This window comes from Leucopleurus acutus, assembly GCF_964270905.1.
Source record: "Leucopleurus acutus genome assembly, chromosome: 11".
Lineage (NCBI taxonomy): Eukaryota > Metazoa > Chordata > Mammalia > Artiodactyla > Delphinidae > Leucopleurus > Leucopleurus acutus.
Genome location: NC_139152.1, coordinates 42,043,371 through 42,068,241, shown reverse-complemented (window position 1 = coordinate 42,068,241; position 24,871 = coordinate 42,043,371). Strand labels below are relative to the sequence as shown.

General features: G+C 38.7%; 1 protein-coding gene across 3 annotated transcripts in view; it reads left to right on the top strand.

Moving 5' to 3' along the window:
• TFCP2 (transcription factor CP2) overlaps positions 1 to 18,860 on the top strand; it is a 50,161-nt gene extending 31,301 nt beyond the window's left edge. The window contains exons 2-15 of one of the 3 annotated variants that reach the window (XM_082850573.1): positions 1,605 to 1,756; positions 2,302 to 2,378; positions 3,284 to 3,389; positions 5,685 to 5,791; positions 6,823 to 6,975; positions 8,087 to 8,197; positions 9,087 to 9,175; positions 11,063 to 11,111; positions 11,497 to 11,590; positions 12,450 to 12,540; positions 14,613 to 14,737; positions 15,178 to 15,320; positions 16,944 to 16,995; positions 17,412 to 18,860. In XM_082850573.1, coding sequence (XP_082706699.1) covers positions 1,605 to 1,756; positions 2,302 to 2,378; positions 3,284 to 3,389; positions 5,685 to 5,791; positions 6,823 to 6,975; positions 8,087 to 8,197; positions 9,087 to 9,175; positions 11,063 to 11,111; positions 11,497 to 11,590; positions 12,450 to 12,540; positions 14,613 to 14,737; positions 15,178 to 15,320; positions 16,944 to 16,995; positions 17,412 to 17,446 — 1,384 coding nt within the window. In that variant the 3' untranslated portion in view covers positions 17,447 to 18,860. Of the gene's footprint in view, positions 1 to 1,604; positions 1,757 to 2,301; positions 2,379 to 3,283; positions 3,390 to 5,684; positions 5,792 to 6,822; positions 6,976 to 8,086; positions 8,198 to 9,086; positions 9,176 to 11,062; positions 11,112 to 11,496; positions 11,591 to 12,449; positions 12,541 to 14,612; positions 14,738 to 15,177; positions 15,321 to 16,943 lie in introns of all 3 variants that reach the window. The other 2 variants (XM_082850572.1, XM_082850571.1) reach the window with 2 other exon arrangements.
• The last annotated feature ends 6,011 nt before the right edge of the window (positions 18,861 to 24,871 follow it).

Genomic DNA, 24,871 nt, shown 5'->3' with positions numbered 1-24,871 from the left:
GAGTGTTCTGCCTATGTTTTCCTCTAAGAGTTTGATAGTGTCTGGCCTTACATTTAGGCCTTTAATCCATTTTGAGTTTATTTTTGTGTATGGTGTTAGGGAGTGTTCTAATTTCATTCTTTTACATGTAGGTGTCCAGTTTTCCCAGCACCACTTATTGAAGAGGCTGTCTTTTCTCCATTGTATATTCTTGCCTCCTTTATCAAAAATAAGGTGACCAGGGCTTCTCTGGTGGCGCAGTGGTTGATAGTCCGTCTGCCGATGCAGGTGACACGGGTTCGTGCCCCATTCCGGGAAGATCCCACATGCTGCGGAGCGGCTGGGTCCGTGAGCCATGGCCGCTGAGCCTGCGCATCTGGAGCCTGTGCTCCACAACGGGAGAGGCCACAGCAGTGAGAGGCCCACGTACTGCAAAAAAAAAATAATAGTAAGGTGACCACATGTGTGTGGGTTTATCTCTGGGCTTTCTATCCTGTTCCATTGATCTATATTTCTGTGTTTGTGCCAGTACCATACTGTCTTGATTACTGTAGCTTTGTAGTATAGTCTGAAGTCAGGGAGCCTGATTTCTCCAGCTCCATTTTTCTTTCTCAAGATTGCTTTGGCTATTCGGGGTCTTTTGTGTTTCCGTACAAATTGTGAAATTTTTTGTCCTAGTTCTGTGAAAAATCCCATTGGTAGTTTGATAGGGATGGCATTGAATCTGTAGATTGCTTTGGGTAGTATAGTCATTTTCACAATATTGATTCTTCCAGTCCAAGAACATGGTATATCTCTCCCTGAGGGGAAATTATTTCTAATCTTTTCCATCCATTTTAGCCCCTTATTGTTTTTGGAATATTTTCTCATATATTTACTCTTTGCAGGAAATGTGGTTCACATTTTATAGATGAAGGAATGAAGACTCAAGAGAGCTTGTCCAAGATTTGCCCAAAGATTCTAGAGACTGAAAGCTAGGATTTCAAACTTGGTCCAGTACTCTTTAGCACATAAGAATGAGCAACATATTAGAATTCATTGGATGTGTCTCTTTGGTTTGCAAGTTTAGATAAACTGAGAAGTATAAGAAGCTTTTTCTTGGAGGAGATAGCTGGTAGGGATATATCAATATTAGTTGTATTCCACAGAATGTAAACTGACCTTGAAATATATACTGGTCATTGATTTGTGCTTTTCATGTGGTTTCTTGGAATTTTGGTTATTGTTTTAATCCTTAGAGTAGATGAGCTGATGTGGTTATAAAGATTCTGCAGTTGGTACCTTTCTGGGAACAAATACATTACTGAGTGTCCTAAATTGACATTTGGGAACTCTGCATACAATTTTCAGAGCCCTTTTAGGAGTCCCTGTCTATGATTCCTAGAAACACTCTCTTTGGACACTTAAGTGGTTTTAGTAGTGAATGTCTGTCATTGCCCACATTGTTGTGGTCAGAGGTATATTACAGCAGGTAATCTGAACTGAATGGTTAGGAAGAAACTTCTCCAAGGTGTGTCATGTTTATGGTTTTCCAAAGCGAATTGCAGTTAAATGGTTTCATTAATAAATCGGCTCTTACACCATTGTCAGATGTTAAAGTAAGTCATTTGTTTGTTTTATTTCAGTGATGTCCTAGCATTGCCCATTTTTAAGCAAGAAGAGTCAAGTTTGCCTCCAGATAATGAGAATAAAATCCTCCCTTTTCAATACGTGCTTTGTGCTGCCACCTCTCCAGCAGTGAAACTCCATGATGAAACCCTGACATATCTCAATCAAGGTTAGATATAGTGTTATTCATTAGTATTATTGCAGACCTGCTGGATTCATGATATTTAATTAGGTACACTTATATGTAAAAAGTACATCTTTCTAGTGTGACCTGTTAAAGTCAAAGCCTCAGTGTCGTATTTGATATATATTACTGGTTTCTTTTGTCTACCTGTCCATTTTTAGTTCCAGTCTCCCTCTTTCTAATCCATGTTCCCTGGACATCCCCAGTGGTCACTGTCTGAGAAGTATTACTGTATCCAGCTCTATTATTTACCAGTTGTGTGGCCTTGGACAAGTTGATTAAATTCTATGTTTCAGTTTCCTCATATGTGAAACTGGAATTGATAATACCTTAGAGAATTGTATCAATTAAATGATATAATTTATGAAAACACTTAGCACTGTGCCTAGCATAAAGTAAAGGATTATGGTTGTTACTAATACTAATAATGTTATATACTCTTGTATATTCAACCAACTGAATTTCATTCTTTCTGAATCTTGGGAAGTTAATTTATGATGAATATAATATGTAGTTACTTTTTGTTCTAGGCCAGTCTTATGAAATCCGAATGCTAGACAATAGGAAACTTGGAGAACTTCCAGAAATTAATGGCAAGTTGGTGAAGGTAAAAGAAAACAAGTAAATCATTCCTCTCCATAATATCCTTTTACTGACCCTTTTTGGATTAATATTTTTTCTTTCATAAAGGGCTTGGTGGTATCTCTTACCTGCTACAGTTTGCTAGCAGAGTGGTAAACTGTTGTGTTACTTCTTTGGGGTCAGAGTGAGCCCACCTATTCACATGGATTTTTCAGAGCTGCAGAAACGAAAGCTTAGCACTCCATGTCAGGAGAGTCTCATGGCTCATTGAAGTTCTTTTTGGGTGGAATAAAGTAACCTCTTTGAGATCTTTAGAGAAGTTCCAGTGTCTCTTTGGATACGTGGTCTAGTAGCAAAGAAACCAGAAGCTACTGTTGATGAATAGCAGTTTTCTTAATCTGGACTGACAGTAATGAATTCACAGTATAATTGAGACAGAGGAGTTTGGTCAGCTGCTGTAGAAGATGATGAGAGGGATATTAATAGGCACTTCCACAAAAGGAAAGTTGATGGAAACAGCCCCTACCTACCCTCAATGTTTACAGGTTGTATGGTGGGTTAGCAGGCAGGGGACTTGGTGAGATTTTCATATGTATCTGAAGAGCTGAGCCAGATGTTACACGGTAACAGTAGAGGCATGTAGAAATGCTTCCAGTGGAGTCCTTTATGCCTAGTTACCAATCAGGGCTGATGTTTAAGCCAAGTTTTAAATATGGTACTAGTTAACTATAATATAGATTATATTTGAGCAATTATAAAGTTTGCCTTGAAATACAGTATGGTATGGGTTTGGGAGTAAAACAGGTCTCAAGAAAAATAATTTTAAGTTGTGTCTGGAAACCAACTGGGGGTGACTCCTGCTAGTTTTCCTTTGTCAGCACTGATTTTTAAGGGATCCTGTTAACATTTGATTTTGTTGCTTCCTTTTAGAGTATATTCCGTGTCGTGTTCCATGACAGACGACTACAATACACTGAACATCAGCAGCTGGAGGGCTGGAGGTGGAACCGACCTGGAGATAGAATTCTTGACATAGGTAAGTTAAGAGAATCTATTGCCCAGGAAATGCCTATAACTATGGTCTGAGAATTGGTTTTCTTTCCTTGATGTTTACTTTGATTCAAAATGCTTCAGGGGCTCAATTAACATGAACCTAGAAGTGGTTATTGATTAAGCATAAGAAATTACTGATATAATGATTCCAAAACTGAAGTTGAAAGTGTAGACACTTCAGTTCTGTAACAGTTGCATCCATAACTTGAGGGTGAGTTTTTGTTTTTTAAATTTAGTTGTGGTAAAATATACATAACATAAAATTTACCATTTTAATCATTTTTAAGTGTACATTTCAGTTGCATTAAGTACATTCACATTGTTGTGCAACCGTCACTACCATCCATCTCTAGAACTTTTTTCATCTTGCAAAACTGAAACTCTGTACCCATGAAACAATAACTTCCCATTCCCTCCGCCCCTCAGTCCCTGGTAACCACCATTCTACTTTTTGTCTGTATCAATGTGACTACTGTAGGTGCCTCAGATAAGTGAAATCATTCAGTGTTTGTCTTTTTTGTGATTGGGTTATTTCAGTTACCATAATCCTCAAGATTCATACATATAGTAGCATGTGCCACAACTTCTTTCTTTTTGGGAACCCTTGTGCACTGTTGTGGGAATGTAAGTTGGTACGGCCACTATGGAAAACAGTATGGAGGTTTCTCAAAAAACTAAAAATAGAACTACCATATGACCCAGCAATTCCACTCCTGGGTATGTATCCAAAAGAAACAAAAACAATTCAAAAAGATACATGCAGGGGCTTCCCTGGTGGCGCAGTGGTTGAGAGTCCGCCTGCTGATGCAGGGGGTACGGGTTCGTGCCCCAGTCCAGGAAGATCCCACATGCCGCGGAGTGGCTGGGCCTGTGAGCCGTGGCCGCTGAGCCTGTGCGTCCGGAGCCTGTGCTCTGCAACAGGAGAGGCCACAACAGTGAGAGGCCCGCGTACCGCAACAAAAAAGATACATGCACCCCAGTGTTCATAGCAGCTTAATTTCAGTTGCCAAGATATGGAAGCAACCTAAGTGTCCATCAACAGATAAATGTATAAAAAAGATGTGAGATACATATATACACATACACACACACTTACATACATATATGTATTTATACACACATATACACACAATGGAATATTAGCCATAAAAAAGAACGAAATTTTACCATTTGCAGCGACATGGATGTCATTATGCTAAGTGAAATAAGTCAGATAGGGAAATACAAATGCTGTATGATATCACTTATATGTGGAATCTAAAAAATACAGCAAACTAGTGAATGAAACAAAAAAGAATTTTTTTTTCTTAAATCCTAAAGGGAAGGATCTTTACAGACATACATGCAGCCTCTCTTCATGAATGTACTTTTAATTCTGGCATCTGTGTCTTTGATCTCTTATTGGTTGTCGTCTCCTATTGGTAAGCATAGTTGTTAAACAAATCTAAGTACTACTATTTTTATCTGAGAAAACACTGGTTCTCCTACAGATATCTTGATATATATTTGATAAACTGGCTTTAGGATAAATCCAACATAGCTAATGCTGTGGAGTGGAACCCACTTAATGCTTTCTTGTTTGAATCATTGATACTAAAACAGTAGAAAACTTATAGCATAGTTATGATAATAAATATCAGCCTGGCCTTATCCCCCAGTTTGAATATTAATAGAAGTCAGGGAATGATATTTAAATATATGCCATATGGAATGGAAAGCAAAGTTCCAAAGCCCATTCATTTTTCTTCCCTCCTGAGAATAAGATGTGTCACTCTGTTATAGGATTCTTTGATGACTTCATAAGTCAGCATCAATTGTTACGTTAAATTTTCCCCACTTACATTTGTGATAACAACACTTTCTGCCTTTATTCAGACACTCTGCTTTATCCTTCCATGACAATCCTCTTAGTTTACTTCTAGCAGTAATACTAACCTTAAAACTGTAAGTGAAGCAGATTGTAGATTAAATTTTTCATGACACTAGAGCCAGTGTGTAGACTAAATCTATCTTTAAATAGAATTTTGGCACATTAAAAGGAAACTACTTTTAAATTGTCTTATTGTAAAAACTTTTTTAAATGGAAAAAAGATACTCAAAAGGAAAGTATTTAGGTCAATTTTAGGTCAAATCAAACTCTTTTTATTGGCAAAAAAAGGTTTAAGGTATGATACACAAAAATTTTGGTAATTAGGGACCAATAATACAAGAATCGGTGCTTTCTTATTTAAACCCAGTAGCACTCAGAATTGTTCAATGATAACCATTTGTTTCTCAGATATCCCAATGTCTGTGGGTATAATCGATCCTAGGGCTAATCCAAACCAACTAAATACAGTGGAGTTCCTGTGGGACCCTGCAAAGAGGACATCTGTGTTCATTCAGGTAAGACACTGCAGATAGGGCTCCAGTTTTGAAGAGGATCTCTTACTACCAGTTTGGTTCTTAAAGGATAAAACATGTTGAATTTGAAATCTTTACAGGGTTGAATCTCTCAACAAGTGCAGACTTACTCAACATGTGCCTGAAAGCAATGAGGAGTTTCTGAATTGCTTTTCTAATTTCCCCAATTTATTTATTTGTTTCTCTCAAAAATACTTGCTAGTGGTTGCATAATATTTTATTCTTTGGCTGTACTTACCTAACAATTATTTAGCTTTGAGAATGTTCTAATTTTTCACTATTATCCAAGAAGTTATTTTGAACATCTTTATACTTAGAATTTGATTTGCATATCTGATTATGTCCTTTGGGTAGATTGCTTGAAAAGTCTTATTTGTTAGAGTTTATTTGTATGATAACCAATAGTTTGAGCACTTCTCATCAGGTAGTCACTGTGTTAAGTAAATACTTTTTATACATGATTTTACTTAAGACTTTCAAAAATAATCCTGTGTTGTAAGAATAGTCCTTGAGGCTTAGAGAAAATAACTTACCCGAGCTAGTATTTGGTCAACCAAGATTCCACTATTAAGATTACCAAGATCTTGGACTTTATGCAGTAGCCTAGCAAACCTTTTTCTTCCTATTGCTTGTGAGCTTTCATATTTACAGTGTTCCCAGCATGGATGGTGCCTGTGCTTTCTAAAATCTACCTTAATGTTCAGGAAAGTTTTACTAACAGAAACCATTTCTCTTTTATGTTAGCTCTGTCTTTTCTGAAACGATTAATGAATGCCTCACAGTAGCTTTTTGTTAACATTAGATCTGTACATTTACTTTGTTTGCATTTGTAAATCGTTTAAGTTTTCCTCATTTCCTCATGAGAGTGTGAATTCTTCATGATCAAAAAGAGAGGAAAAGTTTTTTTGTAGGTGTTTAAAGGTTTTGCTGTTAGTAGTTGCCCCAAAAATGTTGCTGACTGGTTTGGCTAGCTAACAGTACTGAAACCTGGCTGGATGTTGTATTCTTTTCAGGTGCATTGTATTAGCACAGAGTTCACTATGAGGAAACATGGTGGAGAGAAGGGAGTGCCATTTCGAGTACAAATCGATACCTTCAAGGAGAATGAGAACGGGGAATATACTGAGCACTTACACTCAGCCAGCTGCCAGATCAAAGTCTTCAAGGTACTCCTGGGCGCTGTGCTGGCCCTTGGAACTTTCTCCCTCGTCCTTCATTTGCAACATTAGTCACCGAGTGAGAACGTCAGCTTGTCCCATCTTCAAAAACTGTGAAAGCTCAGCCTAAATTAGAGTTATTGAAATAATTACTGATATGCCCGGTAAAGAAATTTAAATAGGGATGGTCATGGGAGAAGGGGAACTTGGAAAAGGGATCATATGGATAAATACCTTCTCATTGCGAAAGATTCATTAATACAGCAGTATTCAGAGCATGACACTGAAGTCCCCCTTTACCACTCTTACCCTGACTCCCCAACCTCTCCCCAGAGGTGACCACTGTCAATAATTTCATATGTATCTTTCTAGTTCCCTTCTGTGCTCTTATATACACAGGTACCTAGATATACACATATTTTCTTTTCTTTGAAACATAAATGGGATTTTATGAATTGTTTTTTTTTTTTTTAATATTTTTATTGGAATAATTATTCAATTGTTAGCATGATATTCACGATAACATTATTCATAGGGTGATTCTTTCCACTTTAAGGAGATCTATTTTTATTTTATTTATTTATTTTTGGCTGTGTTGGGTCTTCGTTTCTGTGCGAGGGCTTTCTCTAGTTGTGGCAAGCGGAGGCCACTCTTCATCGCGGTGCGCGGGCCTCTCACTATCGCGGCCTCTCTTGTTGTGGAGCACAAGCTCCAGACGCGCAGGCTCAGTAGTTGTGGCTCACGGGCCTAGTTGCTCCGCGGCATGTGGGATCTTCCCAGACCAGGGCTCGAACCCGTGTCCCCTGCATTGGCAGGCAGATTCTCAACCACTGCGCCACCAGGGAAGCCCTTATGAATTGTTTTGAAGCTTGTTTTTTTCAGTTAACTATGTGCTTTAGAGATGTTTCCACGTCTGTAGCTATAGATCGCTCATTCTTTTTCAACTCCATCACACATTTAAATATCCTATTTTCAGACTTAGATGTAATGATGGATCTTGTCTTTACCTCATTGTACATACCTTTTTGTTTCACATGTGACTATTTTAAGTTCGTAGAAGTAATATTGTTGAGTCGAAGGGTGAGTATGTGAGTTTGAAACAAAATATTTCTCATTTTAGCCCAAAGGTGCAGACAGAAAACAAAAAACAGATAGGGAGAAAATGGAGAAACGAACGCCTCATGAGAAGGAGAAATATCAACCTTCCTATGAGACAACTATACTCACAGAGGTAAAAGGATTTCTTTTGGTGACAATTTCAATCAGTACTTTTTACTCTTAAAAGAAAAATACAATTATTTTGCAATATACATTTGACCCTTGAACAACACAGGTTTGAACTGCATGGGTTCATTTATACATAGATTTTTTTTCCCACTAAATATGTACTACCGTACTACATGGTTTGCAGTTCGTTGAATCCAAGGATGCAGATACAAAGGGCTGACTGTCAAGTTATACCCGGATTTTTGACTGTGGAGGGGGAGACGGTGCTCCTAATACCTGCGTTGTTCAAGGGTCAACTGTATACATATATCATTATGTTGTATACCTAAAACTAATACAATGTTCATGTCAATTATATTTCAATTGAAAAAAAAAAGAAACATCACTTCCAGTCTGGTCAAAACTTACTTGTCCTCTTAGTTGTGAGGGCCTCTGAGGAATTAAGATTTACTAATCAAGATGTGCTATTCGACAAATGAACTTATCTACAAAACAGAAATAGAGTTACAAATGTAGAAAACAAACTTATGGTTACCAGGGGGTAAGCTGGGGGAAGGATAAGTTGGGAGACTGGGATTAACATATACACACTACTGTATAAAAAATAGATAACTAATAAGGACATACTGTATAGCACAGGGAACTCTACTCAGTATTCTGTAATGGCCTATATGGGAAAAGAATCTTAAAAAGAGTGGATATATGTATATGTATAGCTGATTCACTTTTGTATACCTGAAACTAATACAACATTGTAAATCAACTATACTCCAATAAAATTAAAAAAAAAAAAAAAGATGTGCCATTTGAGTAACAGTAGTACATCTTTGTGGAATTTTGACACAGAAAGAGTCAAATGTACTTTCTGTGTCTAAGTTGTCCTTTGTTTTTAGTGTTCTCCATGGCCCGAGATCACATATGTCAATAATTCCCCATCACCTGGCTTCAACAGTTCCCATAACAGTTTTTCTCTTGGGGAAGGGTAAGTCTGGGAAATTGGCTTGTGTTTGTCCTAAATATGTATTCTTTCGTTATGTCTCCATAAACAAAATCTTTCCAAATCAATAAGACCTTCTATTTGGTCAGTCTTTGATGGACTTATATATTAACTGAGGTTTGGGTTATCTTCAAAAGAGACTGAAAGAGTTTTATGTAGCCTTTTTTCCCCCTATTATTTATTTATTTTATTTTATTTCATTTTTTTGGGCCACGCCACAAGGCTTATGGGATTTAGTTTTTCATTGCCCTTACGGCCCTCGGCAGTGAGAGTGCAGAGCCCTAACCTCTGGACCTCCAGGGAATTCCCTTTTCCCCACTATTAGGAAACAGCATTTATGGTCAGTTTTTAGTGATTCAGGGAATGAATTTTCTGTGTTTTTCCCTTCTCCCTCTTACTGCTTCTCTTAAAGTTATTTCACTTCCTGATCAGAGTGGTCGTTGGGAATTGAAACACAGTTGTGCAAACAGTAAAATCTGTTTGGTTACTTATTAAGAATGATCCCAACACCTAATTATTATGAATCTTTGATAATTGGGGGAAGAAGGTGAAGATGAGAGCTAAAATGAAGTTTGGGAATTACCTATGGGATGCATTTAGTCTTACTGTGTTTTACCATCAGAGATAATTGAAAGTTGGTATAGACGCCTACTCCAGTTAAAGAAAGTTGTCTTATAGTTCCAGCGTTTAACACATATTCTACATAGGTCATATTGAAATTTGAAATAGTTAGGTTGTGAAATGTGTGAGTATATTGTTTGGTTGTAATGTTCGTTTTTGAATTTATTTAGGCTCTATGTTCATCCTACTTCTGAAAGTATTTAATTAAGGTTGCTTAGGGAAGTCTCTGGCGGTCCAGTGGCTGGGACTCTGTGCTTCCACTGCAGGGGCACGGGTTCAATCCCTGATCGGGAACTAGAATCCCACAGCCCATGCAGTGCGGCAAAAAAAAAAAAAAAAAAGTAGCTTAAATATTCAAAATGTAACAGTTAAGAATAAAACTAGGTAGAAATTGTAGAAAAAATAGATAACTAGAGCCCTGAGATAAGTTAATTACTAAATTTGATTACTGAATTTGAATGTTGCAGCTAAGGCCAAAATAAAAAAAAAGAAGAAGAAAAAGATCTTTTTTGAAAGAAAAATCCGTTACCAAACTATGGATTATGCAGTCTACTTATAGGCAATTTAAAATATTATATAGAATTTGAGAGTTTTAAAATTTTCTTCTGTCATGTAGTTCATTATTAGGCTCAAATTTTTCTCCCATAAAAGAAGTAATCATTAGGGAAGAGAGACAATCTGTAGAGCAAAAGAAAGTATAGGGGAAGATCAAGGCTGTGGAGATAACCCTTGGATCACAAATTAGCACTAATTTTTGAAGCTATTTAAAAAATAATTATTGTGTTTTTTATTATAAAAGTATGTCACATTGCATTGCATTGTATACTATTTATTTTAATTTTTTCCTGTATCTGTTTGTGTGTACATTTATACACTTCATACAGTAGTAATATATTGATTACTTTTATATTCTGATATTTTTAGTTTACATTCTAATAAGCTTATGTTAAGTATTGTTTATGCCATAATTTATCTAATCAGTCCCAATTTACTGGAATTTTGGTATTTTTTTCAATTTCTTCAATAATAAAAAATGACATAGTTTCTGCTGCTACCACCGCCCCCAACACACAAGAGTCTTTATGCTAAAATAATAGATAATAGAAGTATTGGATCCAAGAGTAAGAATGTTTTATGAGATAGCACAGATTCCCTTAAATCTCTAGCTTAAGACTTATGATGATGAAGAATGAGGCGATGAACCCTAGTATGTGTCATGAACTCATCCTTTCATTTTAAATGTTTCTTTAGAAATGGTTCACCAAACCACCAGCCAGAGCCACCCCCTCCAGTCACAGATGTAAGTCTAAAGTTATATAAATGTCAGTTATTATAGTCTAATAGTCTGATGTCTAATAATACTTTGGTGACTGTGTGATTCAGTAGAAATGCCCAACTTTTAGGGAGTATTATTCATTCACTAAGCAAACATTTATTGAATTTTGGCCTGAACCAGATACTGTGCTGTATTTAAGGAACTTTCAGTCTAGTGGGGAAGATAAGGATGGAATTCCATGGATATCTTGCATGGTTAGAGAAAGAAGACTGATGTATAAACAACTTCCAAGCAAACTCAGCCTGTCTGAATGTGGGTGTATTTGGCTGTTGTTACCTAATGATGTAACGTTTACCTTTTTAAAGTTGAGTCTATTTAGTTACCAAAAAAAATGCTTTCCCTCTTTCAGAACCTCTTGCCAACAACCACACCTCAGGAGGCTCAGCAGTGGTTGCATCGAAACCGTTTTTCCACATTCACAAGGCTTTTTACAAACTTCTCAGGTTAAATTTGCTTGTCCTTTTGTTTTCCCCAGCATGGGATTTCCTTTACATTCCAGGGCCTCCTGGTATCCCTGTGTTGTTTTGTGTGTAGAGGGGGGAGATCTTAATGCATTTTTCTGATTAAATGAATTTCATTGAACCCTTCAGACTTTCTCACCAGCTGCAGCTGTGCTGTGAAATGCTCAAAAAAGAAAGACCTCTTAGTTTAAACTCATTTTAATTTTAAAATATTTATTCTATACAATACTTTAAAATATATTATCCATAAAATATTTTATCAAGGAGCATTGCAGGTAGTCGGAAATTTTCCCCTTGCTATCACTATATTATGTTTTCTTTGCACATTCCACTCTTATTTAGCACCTTCTGTGTACCAGGTATGGTAGGAATACACAAATGGATAAGACATATTTCCTGATCAGTCACCATCTAGTATCAAAGAAAACCCAAATCAAAACAAAACCCTGAAAAAGGTAAACAAATAGTTGTAATGCAATAGATAAGTGTAAGGCTCTGGAGTTTGGGAACATGTGTGATGTGTGATGCGTGAGGTAAATCTTGAGGGCTGAGGAAGAGGCTGTTGGTCAGACAGTGGAAGGATATTTCAGGCAGGAGGAACAACTTGCTCATTAGGCGTGATCAGCATGATGGAAGCATAGGGTTAAATGAATAAGTTAATTGGGTGGGAATTGAGGTGGGAGAGGATGCAGGGGCCAGGTCATGGAGGGCCTTATATGCCATGCAAGAGATTATGACTGTAGCATACTAGTAATGAGGTGTCCTTGTAACAGAGTCCATTTTAAGTCATTAACAAGGAGAATCTTTGCTTTTATCACCTATTTTCTTATATTTATTCCAGGGGCAGATTTATTGAAGCTAACTAGAGATGATGTGATTCAAATCTGTGGCCCTGCAGATGGAATCAGACTTTTTAATGCATTGAAAGGCCGGTATGTAATTAGTGTTAAAATATCAGTGGGGCTGGATTTCAAATGGATTTGGATTCAGGGACTCTTCGCAATACTTTTTGTACAGCTAAATACATCTTGTCTAAACATTCTTTTTGAATGCCAGCTATGTGCCAAATAAAGATGAAAAATAATCTTTTCCTGTACTTGATCCAAGGAGTTCCTCATGATATTCCATTTTTCATTCAGTTAAATACCCGTTGTCCCTGTTATGAGCCATTAGGCTTTGGTGATACATTGATGAGCTTTCTGATGGGGAGAGAGAGAAAGATTATAAACTATAAGTATTTTGAATAGTGATAAGTATTTTGAAGGAAAACAAAACAAACAAACAAAAATAAGGTGGTGTCTTACAGAGTACAGAATATAGTCAGGAAAGACCTCTCTGAGGAGGGGGCATTTAAACTGAGTTATGAGAAGGATGGAAGCTTTGGAGTCATGAGGGAAGAACATGCTATGCAGAAGAAACAGTGGGTGCAAAGGTCCTGAACTCAGTTTTACTAAAGAAGAGATTATTCTTAAGTTTGGGTAGGAATTGCTTAAGTGTCTGCTTACAAATAGTACATGTAATACAGAGGAACTTCTAGTCTCTGTTTGGGATTTACAGTTTAAAATAGGAAGTAGTAATATTGATGGAAAAAACGTACAGGTCAGTGCCATAGAACCAAATCAGTGACTAAATAATGAAACAGATTGTGAAGTATTTGTGTTTGTGTATATTACAAGAGATAATTGAATCAAGTTGGAAACTTTTTTTAAAAAATAAATTTATTTATTAATTTTGGCTGTGTTGGGTCTTCGTTTCTGTGCGAGGGCTTTCTCTAGTTGTGGCGAGCAGGGGCCACTCTTCATCGCGGTGCGCGGGCCTCTCACTGTCACGGCCTTCTCTTGTTGCGGAGCACAGGCTCCAGACGTGCAGGCTCAGCAGTTGTGGCTCACGGGCCTAGTTGCTCCGTGGCATGTGGGATCTTCCCAGACCAGGGCTCGAACCCGTGTTCCCTGCATTGGCAGGCAGATTCTCAACCACTGTGCCACCAGGGAAGCCCAAGTTGGAAACTTTTAAGGAAAGAGGTGAAATTCAAAGGGTTGATGACTGGGAGGAAAAGAATGGCTCTTTCATTTTTAAAAGTATTACCTACAGAGGAGCTTCCCTGGTGGCGCAGTGGTTGAGAATCAGCCTGCCAATGCAGGGGACACGGGTTTGAGCCCTGGTCTGGGAAGATCCCACATGCTGCGGAGCAGCTAAGCTCATGTGCCACAATTACTGAGCCTGTGCTCTAGAGCCCGTGAGCCACAACTACTGAGCCCGCGTGCCGCAACTACTGAAGCCCACGCGCCTAGAGCCCATGCTCCGCAATGAGAAGCCACCACAATGAGAAACCCGCACGCTGCAACGAAGAGTAGCCCATGCTCGCCGCAACTGGAGAAAGCCCGCGCGCAGCAGTGAAAACCCAACACAGCCAAAAATAAATAAATTTATTTAAAAAAAAAAGTATTACCTACAGAGCATTTAGAAATAGGAAGGAATAAGATGATCAGAGCAAGAGATAATTCAATATTGTTGTCTAAGAAGAAAGAACAGAAAGAAGGCTAAAGACGCTTAGGAGAAGATAATGAGGGAAATAAGATTTTCTAGTTTATCCTGTTGGTACTTTTAAGTATCAATAGAAGGTATGTCTTGAACTGACCCACAAAACAGTGGCTCACACATTTTGAATCTTTCTAACCTTTACATCAAAGGTTACAAACTCAAATGACTACAGAGACCACATGTAAATGAGTGACAGTCAAGTCTGGGGGGTACTGAAGAATGCATGCACCACGCAAGTAGAACAGCTGATTGGGTGTTTTGTAAGAATGGGGGCCTTGGATCACCAGATCTGATTTTTCAAGGAAAACCAGAGGTTTATATGAGGGCTTCTGTTGGAATGAATTCAGTTAAAACGCGCACACACGCACACCAGTGGGGAGCTAAAATGTAGACACACAAGTTCTTCCTTAAAATGTGCTCACCATGAAAGAGTTGAGTAACAGCTTTCTTTTTTCCTCCTTAGGATGGTGCGCCCAAGGCTAACCATTTACGTTTGTCAGGAATCCTTGCAGCTGAGGGAGCAGCAGCAACAGCAGCAGCAACAGCAGCAGAAGCATGAGGATGGAGACTCAAATGGTACTTTCTTCGGTAGGTCGTTCTGCACAGGCCAGGACAGATACGAAGAAAAATGAAGAGATGACTTATGAGCATGTGTGATGGGAATTTATCAAACAGCAGATTCAGCATTTGCTAGAAGGAATGGTAATTGCTAATGTTTATTGAGTTCCTAATATATTATGCCAGGCACTATTCTCAGCACGTTTACATGTTTTAATTTTTACAACCGGTGTTTCCTCTTTGCAGTAGGTTTTATTGTTCTTGCCAACATTTCGATGAGGAAGATGAGGCTTAGGGATGTTAAGTAACTTGCCCCAGGTCACACACAGCTAGCGAGTGGTTGAGCTGGCATTTCAATTCAGGCAGTCTGCCTCTGAGTCCTTCAGGAAAGTGGGCATTCCTAGTGATCAGATTACATTTAAGACCAGAGACACTCTGTACTGACTGCCTTTGCTTTCTCCTTTTTGCAGTTTACCATGCCATCTACCTAGAAGAACTGACAGCTGTTGAACTGACAGAAAAAATCGCTCAGCTTTTCAGCATTTCCCCTTGCCAGATCAGCCAGATCTACAAGCAGGGGCCCACAGGAATCCATGTGCTCATTAGTGACGAGGTAGATTTTCAGCACAGCTGAATCACCAGACGACAGTGATTTGTCTGGGCAGATGACAGGAGCAGGAACCGTTCTACTGGGGCAGAGTGCTCTGTTTTCTAAGACAAGAGGTTTTCAAATGTTTTTGTTTGCTTACCTCCTACAATGATGTTTTAAAACTGTGTATCCCCTTGCACGTTTTTAGGTTGACTTTTAAGTTTAAATAGTTGCAAAAGATGTCATTTCTGGGCATATTATATGACATTTAAAAATGAAGTGATTACTTCACTACTCTAGCTATATTCCATGTAACCTAAATACAAGAGTAATTTAATACTGTCATCTGTTTAAAAAAATACATGAATGTACTTTTTTAACAGAATTTTTATATCATTTCTCTGCTTCGTTAAACTCATATTTTCATTCATTTCCCCCACAGACTTTCATCTTACCATAACCTACCTTTATGCTTGAATATCTTTTATTAATTATCCTACCATATTTCTTTAAAACAAAAATTTGCTTCAATAAAAGTAAAAAATATCTCTTCTGAATAGAATTATCACCATAATTATACAATGGATTAAAATAATATAAATGTATTATATGTTTTGATAAGTAATTATTAAACATTAAGAAAAAATTTATTAATGCATTAGTGCATCTAGGGAGTTCCCTGGTAGCCTAGTGGTTAGGATTCTCAGCTTTCAGTGCCAGGGCCTGGGGTTCAATCCCCGGTCAGGGAACTGAGATCCCGCAAGCCGTACGGTGTGGCCAAAAATAAATAAATAAAATAAAATACAATAAAAGTGCGTCTATTAATGAGATGGATGAGATTACTTGATTCCTTACCCTCCCTCCCACAGACAATTAATTCATCGATAGATAAATACTGCCTATTGATTGCTAGAATGAAATAGAGTTCAGCATCAATTCCATCTGTTTTTTTCCCCCTAGATATAAGTGCTGTGGAATCTGTTCCATATAAATTGATAGACAGGAATGGATGGAGTTTGCTGTAACAGCATTGCTGGATTTTTTTTTTAACTTCTGAGTTATGTGCCAAAAATTGCATAGTGATATTATCAAAAATTATTTTGAATCATCTGTCATTTGACAATTTGTGATTAGATCACTTCAATTCTGGTGAAAGGAAAGAATTGAAAATAAGACTTTATTACCCAGTCATTTGAGTTCCCGTTTGCAATTACACTTCTGCATCCTGGAGGCTTTTATACTCCAGGGCAGTGCATCTTCATAGGATTTCAGGAAGGTGAAACTCTTGCCTTTATTTTATAAAATGGGAAAAGGGAGTTTGAGAAGGGAAGTGGGAAAGGAAAACTGAAGAGGTTCTCAGATGGTTTTAGGAAAGAACAGATATGGAAGTTTAATTCCTCCCATATGGGCCTATCTGTATCTGTGTGCCCCTTGGAAAGTCTTGGGGTTAGCCCAGGAAAATGCACACTCGTATTTTAAGAAAGCAGTTTTAGAATGCTTAGCTTTGAAAGCTTTTGAAAACTAAATAGGAGAGAAAACAAAACAAAGGATTATTCTTCACTTATATCTAGTATAATAAACACACAGGCAAAATAAATATAGCAAACCAAGGTTTTAATAATCAGCAAAACTTCTTGCTTTTTTCAGATGATACAGAACTTTCAGGAAGAAGCCTGTTTTATTCTGGACACAATGAAAGGTAATGAAGTAGTAAGGCAAATGCCTTTCTCGAAGGAGTTTGAGGGTTTTTTTATAGTACTTTGAGGAGAGAGGGAAAGTATTAACTGCCGTATTTGAGGTAAAGAAAGTGACATTATTAGAGATTGTTCCTTTTTATGAATTGGCTTCTTGCCATTATTAGAGTAGACAGTGTAACTGATGACTTCCTGCCATCTTCTTCCACCTTCCATGGACAAAGGATGAAACGGAGGCATGCTGTTCTTATAATGCATGTTTATTACAAGTATTCTGTGATAATTAAGTATACTGCCCTCTGTCCTTCTGTTTTTTCTTTCTCTAAAGAACCTTACCACATATATTTTTCTCCTGCTGTGTTTTAGAGGTAACTAAAGATTCTTCTTTTTTCTTTTTTCTTTTTTTTTTTTTTTACAGCAGAAACCAATGATAGCTATCATATCATACTGAAGTAGGTGTGGGGCATTCCGTCCTCAGTGGCTGCTGCTGCTTTCGCCTATGGGAACTCCCCTCTCGAAGGGGGTCTCGCAAATGGAGCTCTGAAGGGCTGCAAGAACCTGACCCATCTGACTGTGTCCAGGCCTTGGAGGCAGAATCCCAGGCATCTGTTGGCCCAGGCTCTTAGGGCACCCACAGATTACTGCCCAACATGCATTTCTGCAGCGATTTCTTATTTAAAATTTCTGGACCCTATTGTTGTTGAATATCAATAGAAACTCCACATCATTTAGGGTGTGTGTAGGGCATAATGATGATGAGAATTGTGTGATGTTTAATGGAAAGATGTTAAATTTTGTGACATGGAGCCACGTAATTTTTTTTTCTAACATAAAAGCAAACATCTATATTCATAAGACTAGATCCTCAACCTTTTTTGCCCCTGAAAAACCTCATTAAAGAGAAATATGGAGAAAGAAGAAAATTCTTCTTTTGATTCCCCTGTAATTCTATGACTAATAGTAATTTTAGGTAACATTTATTGCACATTTAGTTGTGTGAGGCAGTGTGATAAATTCTTTAAATAGATTACCTTGTTTAAATCCTCTTAATAGCCCTATATATGAAGTAGGTAATAATGATCCCTAATTGAAGATGAGGAAATGGAGACAGAGTGGCCGAGGAGCTTGCTGAGTAACAGGCAGCTAGCAGCTAGTGACACTGAAATGCAAACCCAGGCCGTCTGGCTCTTATTAACAGCCATCCGTGACTGCCACCCTTGCAGTCCTCTGTGCTTGCCACCGTTTCCTACTGTGGCTCTTCTGGTGAATTGGATCTAACACTGAGCGAGAACTGAGGAATTAACACCAAAAGGGACAAACCACACCTAAATAATGATGAACAAATCAAGACCTACAAAAAAATGAAAACATAGACACTTTCAAAGCATCATCAGTTATCAGATTCACAGAATTTGAGGTGGTGAAAACTAGGGATTATCTGTAACTCCCCAAATTCACTGTTCTTGAATGACCTTCTCAAACTATTAATGAGTTAGACTAACCTCTGCTTTCTCTTTCCCCTCTCTGCATCTTCTCTTGGTATAGAAAGTTCTTTTACTCATGTAGCGTTCTTTTTTATAAGCTTTACAAGAAATTCATTCCCATCCTGTTTGCATTCTTACCATATACTTTAGTTCTTCCTGATTGTGATTGTGTGCTCTTGTGTGTGTGCATGTGTAAGACTATGGGTCTTTTTTCACATGTAAAGTTTTATCCAGAAATCCCTCTACGTGTTATGCTGAGGTGAAAAATGATAATGTTCAAAAGATTCTGTATTGGATTTGAATCTGTGTGTGTGTGTATTTTTAAAGCATTTGATAAAGGTTAAATGTTTTTATACAGAGATTTTCGTTCATTAAAATCCACCTTCAACATGGTCTGTTTTCTTTTGGTTTGAAAGAAATTGAAAATTTTGAAACCAGAAAATTAAGTCAAATGACTTGTTTAAAATCGACCTGGACAACTTGACATATTAGGCCAAAATACTTTTTTAGTGACTGATTACCAGATGTCCTCATTCCGGGGGGACATTTCTAATTATATTATGTTCATAGGACTGGTTCTCAGCTCGGGGAAGTCAGCTCTCTCCCCAGCAGGCTGCTGTTTTTTATTTTTATTTATTTATTTATTCCAGTTCTTTCTGAATGTTAGGCTGGGAGGGTTGGACTTTTACGGTCCCTTCTAAATCTGCATCTGTGACTCTTGTTTACTGTAAATGATACACAGAATTCTATTAATATATTTACTATAAATTTACACTTACTAATTTTTACTTGGAGATAGAGGGTTTTTTAAGAGTAGTTTTCAAATTTATATAGAAATGAATTTATGTAAGTTTGTAATCATAGATCCTCAGATTAACTAGAAAATCTCTTAGGCTTTCTTTAGCTTCGAACAAATATTTATAGTGCTAATGCCATGTAATTGGTAAGAATTGGTGTAGTGATAGAACATTGTAATTATTCAACTTGCTTTAAAAAATTGCATTTGTTCACTATTGATCCTTGCAGTTAAATGAACATTTTAAACTAGCTTTTTCATGATGAAAGTAATACACAAAGTGATAAATTCAAACAATAAAGAAAGGTATAACTTACTTATCTCCTTGTCCCACTCTATAGAGGTAGCCATTGCAAAAATGTTTCACACACACACACACACACACACACACACACACACACACACACACACACACACACACACACACACACACACACACACACACACCCAGATGGGCTCATGTAGTACTAATGATCTGCAGTTTTCTTTTTATGTTTAATATATCCTGAACATCTTTCTATGTTAGGATTTATAGTTTGACATCATTCTTTTGGGGAAAAAAAATGGCCATTCCTTATGGTTGCCATTTAGGTTAAGCCCATTTAAACATGTATTCTCCTAAGTTTTTTGCGTGTATCTCTAAGATATATTCCTAAAAGTAAAATTTGCTGGATTTTACCTCTTTAACCATGTGATGGTTGATATTTAAAATAAAGGAGATGGTTTAATGTTTCCATTAGGGTGAGGGTATATGAGAAGGAGAATGGTTAGATTTTAGGCCCTCCTGAGAAGTGGAGTAGCATCCTGTTTAACTTAGTATTGTCTGTACTGTTTCCTTGAAGTATAATAGGTTCCATCTAAAAGAATCTATTGTATAAAGACTTGATAGTTAAAAGGGAGTCATTGGGAAGTAAAAGGGTCACTGCAGAACTCTTAAGGACTGAATACCAGTCACTACGTAAAATGTGGCTATTAAGTAATAAGATTGTCCAATATTATGCCCCCATAATAAGAATGTTTGCCCACATATATGATTTATTTAAGACGCCACTTAAACGGAGGGGAAATGGGGGTGGTCATCTTGTCTGGAAAGAGATTACAGTACGACAGATATAAGACAAGTAAGTAGAGTCTGAAAGACCTGAGGTGGTGAGGTTCTCTTGAGGGGGCAGACGTGATTCCTGGAAGTCAGGCACTGTCAGGCACTGGGTACGCTGTGAGGGGCAGGGCATGATCTCACCACTGTGAGTTGGAGGAGCATGGCAAGTGAAGAAGGCTTGACATAATGAGCCTCGCCATTTCTCATTTAGGCCTAATGAAAGAGTGTTCTGAAAACCCTTTGTATCTCCAAGTCTCCTGAGAAAGTCTTTCATATAGGGTTGCTGCAGACATTTGGGCTATCTTCAAACTACCGTGAAGGACTGACTGAAGCTTCAGCATTCAGTTTTGAAAGTAACACAAATTTCAGGTGCAAATATTTGAAAACAAGACCGAGTTTCTCCTCCTTCGCTGAAGCTTTTTTCTCTGGCCAATACCTAACAATTCCAGATAACTTGGAACCAGAGAGCTGCAGTTGAGCCTTTTTATCATTTTTCTGAATCTTTAGTTGTCTTACTTGGCCATGGATGGTTCCTCTATGGGAATTTGATCTGTTATGGCCTCTGCTGCTCTGTTATGAGAACTCCAAGTCTCAGCAGGAATGGCACAAATGCCCCACCTAGCTGCATCTGTTTATATACTAGTTCGTATAAAGTAATCCTGCTGCATTCTTCTGCTTCTCCTAAAAATGCTCTGTTTTCTTAGTCGTGAGCTAAGGCTTTTCCTGCTAGAATATTTATTTTTAGTTTGTGATTAAATTATTGTTTCATTATACAAACTCCAAGACTTAAATAAGGAAGAAAGATGCGCTATGTGATGTGAGGTTAATGCCATCAGCACTTGTTTTCTGTTTTGTTAATACTTTATTTCTCCTCTATGCTTCTTTAATGACTTTGTATTTTGCCTTTGACCTTGAACTTCCATCTATTTCTACTTCCTTCTTTTTTCCGCATCTTTCCTCTTCACTTCCAGATCTCCTCTGTATTGTTCCTTATGAATTCTGGCCTGTTCAACAAATTAATTTGGAAATTGCAACGAAGTCTAGCATTTGCATTCTCAAATTCAGAGATTTAAAAGTTGTATATGAATTAAATTTTTCAGTTGGATTAAAGTCAATTTTATAAAGGAACTTGCTATTTAAAAAATACTATTGTATTGTACTATTTTGTATTATATGGGATCTTTTGGGACATGAGTAATAACCAGTTTATCTTGTAAATCTGTGTTTTCATATATTTGCATAAGATGAGATACACATTCCTCATTTTAATCACTACAGATTCCTGTTTTCTTCCTTTTTTTTTTTTTTTTTTTTTTTGGCTGTGCTGTGTGGCTTGTGGGATCTTAGTTCCCCGACCAGGAATTGAACCCAGCCCCTTGGCAGTGAGAGCACGGAGTCCTAACCACTGGACCGCCAGGGAATCCCCTCTTTCTGAGTTCTAATGTCTAATTTTTCATTTAAGGGTTTAGTTAATATCTTTCCCTAGACATCTTTATAACTTTACTTCAGACTTTCATTCACCTTTTTTAAGCTTATTAAGCTTGACCTCTCTAAACTCACCCTTGCACTCTACCCCCTCAAACCTGTTTGTTATTTTGCTTTTTTAATAGGGTTTTTGTGTGTGTTATGCACATATATAGATCAATTTGTGTGTCTTTTTTTGAAACCTTCCTTGATAAAACACACAGCTTCTTCGATTTTTTGTGCTCTTAAATTGCTGTGGCCCCGTCTTTTTCCCAGATTTGCTCTATTGATCTCTTTTGGTTAGTGTGGAATTAGTCACAGAGAGGTGCCTGTCTCTCTAGATCTGGATTCTAATTAAATGTAAATTAGTAAAGTAACATACAACTTCAGGGCTAAATCTACGAATTCCCTATCAGAAAAACAAATACAATGGCTTAGATTTAAAAAAAAATTTTTTTTTAATATTTATTTTTTGGCTGCATCGGGTCTTAGTTGTGGCAGGTGGGATCTTTCATTGCGGCGTGTGGGCTCTTTCTTGCAGTGCACGGGCTTCTCTCTAGTTGTGGCATGCAGGCTCATTAGTTGTGGCATGCAGGCTTAGCTGCCCCACGGCACGAGGGATCTTAGTTCCCTGACCAGGGATCGAACCCATGTCCCCTGCATTGGCAGGGGGATTCTTAACCACTGGACCACCAGGGAAGTACATGCAATGGCTTAGATTTTACTTAACTCTTTTTCTCTAAGAAGCTCAGCACATAGTATCCTCTGATCTATTCATTTTCAACCTCCCTGGAGAGTACTCTTTATCTTTTGTTTGGTAAAGAGTAGTTGATGCAGTACATACTTTGGTGTCAGATAAGCCGCTGTTCAAATCCCAGATCTTGCTCTTCCTGGATGTGACCTTGGACAATATAATCTCTTAAACCTTAACTTTCTCATCTTAAAAAGGAGATAATGCTTAATTCATAGGGTTGTTAGGGAGATTACAAAGGATAATGAGTATAAAGCAGTTTTATTTTGTACATAATATACTTATTCAGTTGCTTAATAAATTTAGGATACTATTGACTACAAGATCACCTTTACATGTAGACAAGACTGCAAGACAGACGTATAAACACTGCCCAGGACATAAAATCTGACCTTTGGTTTTCATCTTCATCTGTTCTTGATCATCTGTCTTTTCTTCCCACTTGACTTTTTTGTCCCTAAAACACACCCATGCATGAATTATGCATGGTCTGGAACAAAGCAGTCACATTTAGAATTAGATGTCCATTGTTATAATTTACATATTAATAATATTAGCATTTCTTTTCACTTTTCCTTGTATCTTCTGTTCTACTGCACTTAAGCTTAACTTACCTAGTGATTCTATCAAGACAATGAAATACGGTGAATAAGCGACTCTGTGATAAGCAGTTGGGATGTTTGTAAGTCCAGATGATCTTTTTGACTGATCTAGAGATTACTGCCAAATTGGATTCTGCTGTCTCCTCAAAGGATGTGCCTAACTTTGCTTTGGCTGTCTTCTAGTTTGGTGTCATTAACCAACAAAGCTTGGGCACTGAGGCTGATGGTACTCTGACAGATTTCTATGACTGCTCAAATTCTAGATGTGTAGGCATATGAAACACTTTTAGCCTACCCAGCATGGCCTTTAGGCTGCTTTTTTTTTTTGTTACTCAGCCCGCTGATTCTACAGAGTCTGGGGTCTTCCTTTTTGATTTCTGTGTGGCCAGGAAAAACACATTGCACTGTGTTGCAAACATTTTATACTACTAACTATTTAATCTCCACAAAACCCTATGAGATAGATACTTTTATCCCCATTTTGCAGATGAGGAAGCCAAGGCACGGGGAAGTAAGGGGCGAACTGGCACCATTGTAATAACTTACCTAGTGATGCTATCAAGACAATGAAATATGGTGAATAAGCGACTCTAGACGTAACAACTTCTGATTTCTGAGTCTTTTTCCCGTTTTGAAAATGGATTGCACAGTTGTGAAGATCAGAAGTCATGTAAGAAATTTCTAGAAGGAAAACAATCCATCAATACATATTGAGATTACTCTGCATTGCTTGTATGTTCTTTATACCTTGGGCAGGCTGCAGCACGTCATGCTGCTTAAGACTTAGATCCCCTGAGCAAGGATAAGGGGGATTAAGTTCCTTAGGCATGGGAGTGTGGGCCTGGCGAAAGGAAAAGGGGAGTTATAGAGGACAATTTGTTTAGTCACCGAAGATCTGTAGCTGAGGGTCTCCGCTTTTCCTCTTCAAAAGGCTGCTGTGGCGTCAACTCGCTTGCTTTCCCAGGGTCCGCTGCTGCGGACTCACAGCCTCCTGAGCCTGTTTGCGGGCGAGTTTCGGCTTTGCGCTGGTAGCCGCCTCCAACTCCCGGCATGCCGCTGGGCCTGGGGCCGGCACGTAGACTCCATTTCCCAGCCTGCCCCGGGGCTCGGTCCGGACGTGCCGGCGCCTATAAGACCCTGAGCGCTGCGGCCAAAGCCTATTGTTAGCCGGAGCCGGGGCGGTTCTGGGCGGCTGCTGCCGGGGGCGCCCGAGTTGCCGGCGCCGCCCGCCCTCCGCCGCCTGCCGGCCGACCTGCCCACCCACCGTCTCTCCCCGCCCTGCCGCCTTGGGAACTCCCAGACCGTCTCCGCGGCCCCGGGACTCGCTCTCTCCTCCCTCCTTCCCACTCGGGCTAGGGCGGCGACGGCGGCGGCAGCGGGGGCGGCAGAGACCATCACAGGAGGAGGCAGCTGCGGCGGAGCCGGTAATGGGCCTGGGGGTGCGGGGCGGAGGGTGCCGCCTTGTCCTTTCTCGGGATCGGCCTCCCGGCAGCTGTGGAGGAGTGGTCAACCCAGAGCCGCGGGGATGGAGGGGTCAGAAATGAGGGAGCCACGAACGGGAGCGGTCGGCGGGGGGGGCGGGGAGCTAGGGCGCCGCTGGGAAGGGAAGGAGTCGGGAGAGGCGTGGGAGCGAGGGGCACGGAGGACGCGGGCCCGGACTGCGGGGGCAGCTTGAGTGAGACCGA